The sequence below is a fragment of the Salvia splendens genome, unplaced genomic scaffold, assembly GCF_004379255.2.
Source record: "Salvia splendens isolate huo1 unplaced genomic scaffold, SspV2 ctg1127, whole genome shotgun sequence".
NCBI classification, from domain to species: domain Eukaryota; kingdom Viridiplantae; phylum Streptophyta; class Magnoliopsida; order Lamiales; family Lamiaceae; genus Salvia; species Salvia splendens.
The window spans coordinates 33720-43576 of NW_024598675.1; the positions used below are offsets into that span (position 1 = coordinate 33720).

Consider the following 9857-nt stretch of genomic DNA (forward strand, 5'->3'; position numbering starts at 1 on the left):
TTTCTCTCTATCCAAATTCATAAAGGAAAATGTATAACAAAGTGACCCCTACCATTCACCTTAAATTTTGGGTTTTCGGATTCCAAAAATGACAAAACATCATCTCTTATTATTGATAACTACTGTACTAAACTAATCATCACATTCATTGGTCCTACTAATTACTAAACAATCAAAACGGATCCCCATTCCCATTATTCAAGATTCTCCTATTCACAATCCCAAAAAAAAAAAAAAAGGTCACCACCCATAAATACTTATGTGTTGAATTCAATTGCGTGAATCTGAGGTCTCTCATTAACTGAAAATCGTTCATCCGTCTCTCTCACTTTCTTCCTCAGCCCTATGCCTTTTCACCATTATTTCTCGGCTTCAGTTCTTCCTCCTTTTGTCAATCTTTAAAAATTGAATATGGTTTCCTTTCTTCTCTGTTTAGACGGCACCTTATTTTATCACTGCAAAAATGGATGTTAAATCTTGAATTCCTTTGACTCTTTCAAGAGAAACATGCCTGTTTACCGATCCTTAGTCACGTGTGACGACCCCAAAGGCGTCGCCGACTGCAAGACAGTCGCAAAATCCAACAAAGCCCGACAAAAAAAACTCCATAAAACATCAACATCATCAAACTCAAAGGAGGAGGGCGGCTTGTGTTTTCAAGTGATGGAGGTTTCTAGAGGCGCAGAGAGGCTCAGCAAAGCGGTGGAAAGGCCGCACACCGCCACCGACTTGCTGAGAGGCGCTCTGCATTTGCAGCACTCCCTTGTTATGTTTGGGAAATTGCACAAGGAGAAGAGGCCTCTTGATCTACTAGATGATAATCATAAGCCTCGAGTTTCTGCATCCAGAGATTGCTATGATGAGCTGAGGGATGTAATTAGGGAGAGCTTCGCCAGGCTGAATTTATTGCCCAAGGAGAAACTAGTTTGTGATGCTGATAGAAAGCACTCTGAGTTGTGTGTCGATCTGCCGTCTTCTAGCTCGAGCCAGACCTCGTCTTCGCTGCTCCACTCGGGCTCCTCGGGGTCTCCCAGCATCTGGCTCGAGAAGAAGTCAAACTTGATTGCGAAGCTCATGGGGTTGGAGGAAGCAATGCCCTTAAAAGCAGGGGATGGTGCGTTTTTGAAGGAAAGGAGAAGCCCTTTCCTTGATATTCATCTGCCGAGGCCTAACAACAAGCCTCAGTTCAAGCTAGCTAGAAGAGAGACAAGAACGTTAGAAGAGATCATTGAGACTATGCAGTTTAAGGGGATTTTGGGGAGAAAGTCTTTACATGATTACAAGTTGCATTCTAATGCGTTGTTCTTGAGGAATGAATCGGCTGTTGATACCCCGCCTATCGTGATCATGGAGCCTCTTCGTGTTCGTGCTGATCAGTGTACCGATGGTGGGGAGCACCTCAAGAGTCGACAAACGCCAAGAAAGACGGGGGCAGAGCTTCCACCTAGACCAGAGTTGAAGGCAAAGAAGCCTAATGAGAAATCTGCAGTAGATCATTCTTCAAAACAGAAGCTCGATAAGAGAACTCAAGCGAGGCCAGTAAAGAAAGCGGCACTAGATAGCCTCTCTACGACGAGGACGAGCCAACCGAAGCCTCTTCCTCCACAAATACAGAAGAAAGAAGTTCCCAAAATAAGGAAACCAAAAGATGCTAAGCCTCAAAGGTCTGATAAAACTCAAGATGTAACCAAACTTGCTGCAGTGAAGACTGTGAGAGGAAACAATGTCTCTAAAAGTCTGGTTGCTAGAGGAAAGGTTGCAGCCGCAGATAAGGACATGAAACCGACACCTCTTAGTCGAACTGTTCCAAAGAAGAGTCCGCGGAAAGGTGAATCCAATAGCAAGCCCTCACCACATGTAGTAAGTTTCATCTTTCTATGTTAGCATTTAGGCTGTTATATTAATGGAGTCTGCATACTAATACTGAGCTAACAAAATGATGCAGGTTGAAACTATCGTCAGCGAGTTCGTGCTGAAGAATACAGAACCAAAACAAACTACTGAGGAAGTGGCTAAAGCTTATAATGTGTCTGGTAAATCACTAAATCCAATCAATATGATTTTTCGTAATGCTTTTTGTTTCTGCTATAATGGTTAGAACTGTGTTCATTATATTCTAGAGGACTATTGGTTATTTTGAAAACCATAGAATGCCATCTGCTAATAAGTAACTATATTCTTCAAAACATTGTAAAAATCTTACATTCTATTTATACACAAAACTAGTGGAATTCTAGTGGAACCTTGAATCGTCTCTCTTGGTGATAGAAAGTGGTACTCTGTATTGTTGACACCCAAAGCATACTAGTATTGTTAGAACTGTGGCGGTTGATTTACACGAAGACATTAATCAGATAGATGCAACTATTTTTTGTATCTACATAGTGATTCTCTATTCAATACAGATAGTTCAATGAATGCAGCAAGTTCTCCTAGAGATGCTTCGGACGTAACTAGCAAGGATGATCCCCATCATATTGAAAATGACACTTTGTTTCCAAGTTTAGATTCATATCAGATCAAAGGCTGCAAAATCCTAATGAATTCAAGATATTTACTCCTAAGAAGTGCTTCATTTCTCAATCATGTAGAGGAGCTCTTCGACACAGGCACTCATGACTCTACAGTCTTTCAAAGTTCAGTTGATAGTGAAGGGCTTTATGATGCTCTTCTCCTCGACTGTGCAAAAGAAATACTAGAGCGTAAGAGCCTAAGCTGCAGGGGCACGAGAAATCTTTGGTCACAAAACCTCTTGAGAAGGCCGAAATACCATTCATCTATAGAGCAGTTGGTAGAGGAGATAGCTGATATCATTGAAGGTTTGCAAAACTACAGTGAAGTTTGTGGAAATATAGTTGTCATAGACAGCATATACCCGATGCTGGACAAAGACCTAAGGCGGAATGAAGAGGTGACAGGTGCTTGGGATTCTGGCTGGAGGAAGGGATATGCAATGGAAGCAGTTGATGAAGTGATGCATGAAGTGGAAGAGCAAGTTTTGAGTGAAATAGTAGCTGATGTGATTACAGAAATTCTGCAATAAATTATTGAGCTTTTGGTGGAAAAATTTCATTAGATTAATCAGTACATATCCTGACAAAACATAGAGATGTAGAGAGTTCTACTGTATTAACTGCTTGATTCATTCTATAATTGATAAGACACTTTGGTCTCCAATTTCCTTCATTTGCACTAAACAATAGCACAAATACATAATACATTAAGTTCATCTTCTTACATAATACACACTAGTATCACTAAGGATTTATTTAACTAGTTCATACCGAAAGAAACAACACAAATACATAATACAATAAGTTCATCATCTTATGTGAAGTCACACTAGTATCACTAAGGATTTATTTCACCAGTTCATTCATAAAAACAAAAACAGAGAGAATATACTGCAACATGCTAGCCCAACGTTGAAACTAACTCAGAAGTTTCGGATATGTTCTTACTTGTTTTGCTGGCTGCAAGGAGAAAGGAAATACAAATAAGTACTCTCAAGTTCCACAAAAGAAACTATCATAGATGATTTTATGGGCTGAAAATCAAGAAATAGTACACAGCTTAACACCTTTCAATTAAAAATGCTAACCCCAGGTCCAATTTTCAATCAGTGAGTAATACTACAACAGCATAAGATTGATTTTCAGTACATATTTGAAGTAGACATCTTAGCTTGAAAATTGAGTGTTTGTATCATTCTAGAAGGATCCAAAAAGTTAATGCAATCCCTTCCTAATATACTTTAGAAATCAGATTTTAATCAAAATGATACATAAGGTGGTAGAGTGAGAGAGTTCCCAGTCTTGAGATATTTTAATCAAAATATCTGCACAACAAGTAAAAATATGCTTCTCCGGCTCCCCATGATCCCTTCAACAGCAACAACTCCCAAAAATCCAATAATAAAACCCAAGGCCATTGATATGCCAAATTCTTGGCTCACAATGCTGCCATCTTTCTAGATGTTTTTTCCTTGATACATGATGAGTGGATGATCTCCTGGGCATAACTTGAGAGGGAGTCCACAAAGTCCATCGTTCCCGGCATAAGCAGATGCATTGAAACTCTGTAGTTGAGTACTAGCTGGAATTCTGCCCCACAAACTATTATTTGCCAGATCAAGAACAGCCATAAAATTTAGTTTTGCTAAGATATTGGGAATGTGACCAGAGAGTTGGTTCCTAGACAGATCAAGCACTTCTAGCATCTCCATTTCACCAATATCTGAAACTATGGTCCCTGTCAACATATTTCTTGATAGGTTCAAGGAAATTAATGCCCTCATACTGGAAAATGATCTAGGAATACTCCCTACTAATCTATTGTTGGACAGATCAATGAGTTTGAGATGTTGAAGAATCTTCCGATATTCAAATTCCCCACCTTTCCACTCAACAAATGCATACTCGAACACTTTCAGAGGCTCGTATAGTGTAGGGTAGAAGGTGATGGCAGCTCCGAGCACAGTTGTATTCTTCTTGCTCAGTGAGGTAAATCTGTTGAAGCAGTGAGGAATTTCTCCTGATATATTGTTTCTGGAGAGGTCCAACACTTGGATGTGAGTAAGACTGCAGATTTCTAGCGGGATGCTGCCATAAAATCTATTGCGTCTAAGGATTACATATACCAAGTTCTTATTTGCACCTATCCATGCAGGGATATTTCCTGTTAACTTGTTCCCTCTGACATCAATGAACATCAATTCTCCACACTTGCTTAAAGTAGAAGGCAACTCGCCAGACAGATTATTGGCATGCAAGTTCAAAGAGTTTAGCATTGACATGTTGCCCAAAGTACGTGGAACTTCACCAGAAAAACTGTTGTTACCTATACTAAGATATTCCAAGTTACTTATTTTCTCCCAGCAATTTGGTATCTCTCCATCCAATTGGTTGTTGGAGAGGTCAAGGATCCTCATTTCCACAAGCAATGTTGAGCATATAGATGAAACTGATCCTGAAAACATGTTTTGACTCAACTGAACAGTCAACATGTCTTGTTGAAGCAATGGTAGAGGCCCAGAAAGGTTGTTAGAGCTGACATCTAAATATTCGATGGAATTGGGCAGGAGATGAGGGATAGTCCCACTAATATGATTATGAGATATATTTAAACTCAAAAGTGCAGACAAACTCCACAGCCATCTAGGTACTTCATCTGATATATGGGCATAACAAAGATCAAGGAAACGAACGTTTCTCTGAGTTTGAACCCATTGGGGGAAATGAGGGTTCATGTTGCATCCTGCTAACCTGATAACATCCAACTTAAAAGGCGGACTCCAGTCCTGGACGATTTGCAAACTCAGTGAATTGAAGGACAAGGCAAGCACCTTTAAGTTGTGAAGTATCGTGAAGTAGGCCTCAGAGATGATACCTTGCAATGAGTTAAAAGATACATCAACTTCTTCAAGAACTGAATGCTGGCTAAGACTTTGAGGCATTAATCTTACAAACTTGTTGCTTCCTACATTGAGTTTTTTCAATGCTGAAAATTTCTTCAATCTCCAACTTCCCATTGACATGTTTGCTTTAGTAGATAGATTCCCAAATAAAAAGTCCTCAAGATCTCCACTAAAGTTATTACTGGACAAGTCTAAGGCTTGCAAATGACTCAAATTCCTCAATGATTCAGAGATGCCACCTTCAAGCATGTTGCCAGAAAGATCAAGATCCTCAAGGTCTCCCAAACACATGAGGGATTTGGCCATCTAATTTATTCTCTAGCGTGTATAATTCAGAAAGGCTCGTGCTTGTGTTAGATAAATAGTCAAGGTTGGAAGACACAAACTCGTTAAATGACAAATCAAGGATGGAAAGAGATGCAAATGAAGAATTAGCAGAGGGTGGTCTAGCTGGAATAGCAGCTCCAATGTTGGAGAAAGCTAAGTGCAATTCTTGCAATGAACGAAGCTTTAGTATTTGTTGTAGCCAACTCGTATGACTTAAGTCAATGAAGCTCAGATCGAGTCGATGCAGAAAAGAGAGATGAGAAAGCCAATCAAGATTCTCAGACCTTAAATTATAATCACCCCAGAGATAAAGTGTCCTCAGGTTGGTCAGGTTTCCTAGTTGTGGAAGAAGAGTCCCATGAAGGTTGCATCCACGAAGATTCAATTGCTCTAACTGTTTCATGGAACCCATAAATTGTGGGAACTGATCATCAAAATCATTCATGCTCAAATCCAAATTAGTTAAATGATGCAATTCCAGCAAGGCATCACTAATCTTAGCTCTCAAAGGTTTGTTGTAAGGATAATATTTGTAGTCATAACCAAGTAGTAGAGCGATCACATGAGCAGAGGTGGTGTTGGTACATACAACACCCTTCCATTTGCAGCAATCCTTCCTGCTGTCTTCACTTCCCCACGATGAGAGAATACCACTCTCATCTATAACACCTTTCTTGAACCTCACCAGAGCTTCTCTCTCCCTCTCCACGCACCTTACTTCGCCTGAAACAAACCGGAAATCACAACATTCCATGCACAGTAAAACAACAAGAAGAAATTTTATAGTTATTCTTTTTTTAATATTCATCTTTTTGCTTTTTTTTTCTTGAAAGTTTGGGCAAAAATGCTTCATGGAAAATAAGTGGTCTGGTTTACTTGATAGTTTGAAGATCATGAGAAAAAAAACTAGATTTCACGTCTTGCTTTTTGAGTTGGATTATTCGAAAGACTTTGACTTTGAGTGAAGAAAAATCTCATTTTGTTATAATTTCAACTATTTATGAAATAAGTTTCTGAATTAAAAAGAAAAACAGAAAGTTTTCCAAAGAATTAATAATAATATTCACATAAATAACAAGTACGATATCTGTTTATGTAAGTATTACTTTTAAGCATATGTAGTAAAACACTAAGAGCATCCACAACCGTGCTCTTGCCAGCGGCACGGTTGTGGGCCCGGGCGGTACTATTCATGCCTGCTCTCTGGCAAGAGCACAATACCCACAACTGTGCTCTTCCGCAAGGACGAGCACAATTAATATAAAATTCAATTAAACAAAAACATTTCCATAATATTAAAATTCATTTAAAAACCACAATAAATATTACAAATTACAAATAAAATTAAAAATTACATAATTAAAATCCTAAAAATTAAAAATTACATAATTAAAATCCTAAAAATTAAAAATTACATAATTAAACTCCTAAAAATTAAAAATTACATAATTAAACTCATAAAAATTGAGATTTAGAGAGTTGTTTAGTATAGTGTCATTTTTTGTGTTTGAAATGAGAGTATTTATAGATGAAAGTATGAATTTTGAAAATAATGAAAAAAAAATTAAAAGTGTGGAAAAAATGGATATATATTATAAGGAAGTGAGAAAATATTTTTTTTATTAATTTTGAATTTTTCAGATTTTTTCGATTTTATTAAAAAAATAATAATAAAAAGTGATAAATCAACGGGCCAATCAGAAGCTGCCACGTCGCCACCTCGTGCTCTTGCCGCTGGCACGAACGTGCTCTTAGCTAAGAGCACCACCCTGCCAGCGGCAGGGCGCATCAACGGACGAGCTCTGTCCTTGCCAGCGGCAAGGACGGCGGTGAGCATGCTGCTCACCGCTGCGGATGGTCTAAAGCTCAAAATTGGTCTCGTACATTTGCCCAGAAAAACTTTTCAGTCCTAGACAATCATCAACTATGGCAATTATAATGTGCATATGTGTAGATAAACAACAGACGAAGAACTATATGTTGACCTCCACATTCACTTCCATAAACATTTGCAGCTAAAATAGGTTGGCCAGATCTCACCAAGGGCTTTGCATATGGTGATGATTATGCTCCTTCACAAACCGTGAAACCTTCCATTGGCAAACGAAAGATATCATTTCTCTGCATCCTGTTCTTGTTTGTAACCAACATCATGTGTATCTGCTTTATCATCTTTAATGAAAGGATATGAGCTAGATTAGATTAATATGGATTAAATAATTATAGTTGGGCTACAATTATAATTAGTCCATAAGCCCAACAATCATGAAACCCTAATGACTCTTTGTCTATATATATGGTTATTTATTCTCCATTGTGGGGAGAAGAGAAATATCGTAACATTAGAGAGAAAATACGTAAAGCTTTGTAGAGAATTCCTAGCTTTCTCTATAGAGCGATTGTACCGAGGAATTGTTCCTGCATCGGATCAGAATACACGTGGACCTCGATAGTAGTGGATTCAACTTGCAGGACACAATCGTAGAAGAAAACAACACAACAAGTAAGATTTAGTTCTGTTGTGTATTACGTGCTCAACTTGCAATATGATTATGAATCTAGATCTGTTATTCTTGTATGCAATTTCCGCTGCGCTCATTAGATGAATACAAGAATTACTTACAGTGGTATCAGAGCTCGGGGCTTGATTCATAATTAATTTTGTTTCCTAATTATTTTGTGGATGATTTTAGAAATCAAAACTATGAAATAAGATTTCAAAATTCTTGCCATCGAATCCGATTTGATTTGATACATTCAAAATTGGAATTTTCACGAAATTCAAACGAAATCTTCAACTTAGATTTCAAACTAATAAATTATTATTTTATCAAACGAAATCTTCAACTTAGATTTCAAACTAATAAATTATTATTTTATCATTATTTTGAATATTAATAATAAGTGTGTTTTTAATATTATTTTAGAATTAATATTAAATATCTGTTTATATTATTTTGGAATTGATATAGATCAGATAATAAATTTATTAATTGGATTAATGGATTAATGAGCAAGAATTTGTTAATATTATTATTTTGGAATAATAAATAATATATGTGTGCTTGATGATGATTTGGAATTATCACTTGATTTACAAATTTATTAATTTAGAATTAATATAGATTGGATTAATTTCGTTAATTAGATTAACAAATTGGGACATAGTTATCATCTGGAAATGATAATATATACTCCACAACACAATATTAATTTGGAATTAATATTAAATATATATAATTATATTAATTTAGAATTAATATAATTAAATCCACATTTAATTAGAGAATAAAATTTGATTTTATTTGTTGAGCATTATTTGATATCTTTTGTGATAAGCATGCTATTTGATTTTATGCTTATTTTTTAACTATAGTAGTTAGAGACCGTTTTATTGTCTGGGTAGGCGGCGCCCAGTATGTGTAGTCCGTGTTATACTATGTCTGGGTAGGCGGCGCCCAGTATGTGTAGTCCGTGTTATACTATGTCTGGGTAGGCGGCGCCCAGTAATTGTTTGAAATTTAATATTGGATATTATATTCACAGAACTAGTATCACACTTTTCCCCACAAAATATAAGTCTTGTTTTGAAACAAACGCGTCGTCCATCACAATTGTTTGATGTTCCTAGTCTTTTCGACCACGAGTTTTACGCCCTCGCGTTTACTCTAAATCTACAAGGTTTAGGCTCATTCATAGATGCATGGTTGGCATCGTGTGATGGGGTTGACTTGCTTAAATTATTTTGAGTAGCCCTCGCAACCAGAATAATTTATGGACGTATATTAATTAGATTAATAAACCAAGAATTGTAAAATTGTTGTTACAATTGGCTTGGAGGCCTACCTGGTGATATTATTGTAGTCATCAGCCCTCGCAGAGGCTGCAATAATATAGACTTGGATCTTGGACCACTAAAATTTATATTAGATATAAATTCGTATTTTATGTTTGGGGGACATAATATATGTTAAAATTAGTGGGAGCTAATCAATACAATAAACCCTTGTTTGATTAGTGATGCGATTGTGATCTTTGTATGCTTTTCTAATTTGCTTTTCGTTTTATTTTCTGTTCAGATAATATGTCAAACTTATCTTATGAGTGTATGATG

General features: G+C 36.9%; 2 protein-coding genes across 3 annotated transcripts; one reads left to right on the forward strand and one right to left on the reverse strand.

The window, feature by feature from the left end:
* Window positions 1-233: 233 nt before the first annotated feature.
* LOC121788725 lies at window positions 234-3177 on the forward strand. 2 transcript variants are annotated; one of them, XM_042187343.1, is made up of 3 exons: window positions 234-1860; window positions 1946-2033; window positions 2424-3177. In XM_042187343.1, the coding sequence occupies exons 1-3, from the start codon at window positions 508-510 to the stop codon at window positions 3041-3043; spliced, it is 2061 nt and encodes a 686-aa protein (XP_042043277.1). In that variant the 5' UTR covers window positions 234-507; the 3' UTR covers window positions 3044-3177. The 2 variants fall into 2 exon arrangements, with proteins under 2 accessions (XP_042043277.1, XP_042043276.1); XM_042187342.1 differs by having other exon boundaries at window positions 236-1860; window positions 2406-3177.
* Window positions 3178-3970: 793 nt separating this feature from the next.
* LOC121788727 (receptor-like protein EIX2) lies at window positions 3971-5665 on the reverse strand. Its single transcript, XM_042187345.1, has one exon. The coding sequence runs from the start codon at window positions 5663-5665 to the stop codon at window positions 3971-3973; it is 1695 nt and encodes a 564-aa protein (XP_042043279.1).
* Window positions 5666-9857: the final 4192 nt, after the last annotated feature.

Excerpts from the sequence above, each read along its gene's own strand:
- LOC121788727 (XM_042187345.1), bottom strand. The coding sequence starts at position 5,665 with ATGCTTGAAGGTGGCATCTCTGAATCATTGAGGAATTTGAGTCATTTG.
- LOC121788725 (XM_042187342.1), top strand. The coding sequence starts at position 508 with ATGCCTGTTTACCGATCCTTAGTCACGTGTGACGACCCCAAAGGCGTC. Across the intron at positions 1,861-1,945 it reads GCAAGCCCTCACCACATGTA|GTTGAAACTATCGTCAGCGA; the intron begins GTAAGTTTCATC and ends AAAATGATGCAG. Across the intron at positions 2,034-2,405 it reads TAAAGCTTATAATGTGTCTG|ATAGTTCAATGAATGCAGCA; the intron begins GTAAATCACTAA and ends TATTCAATACAG.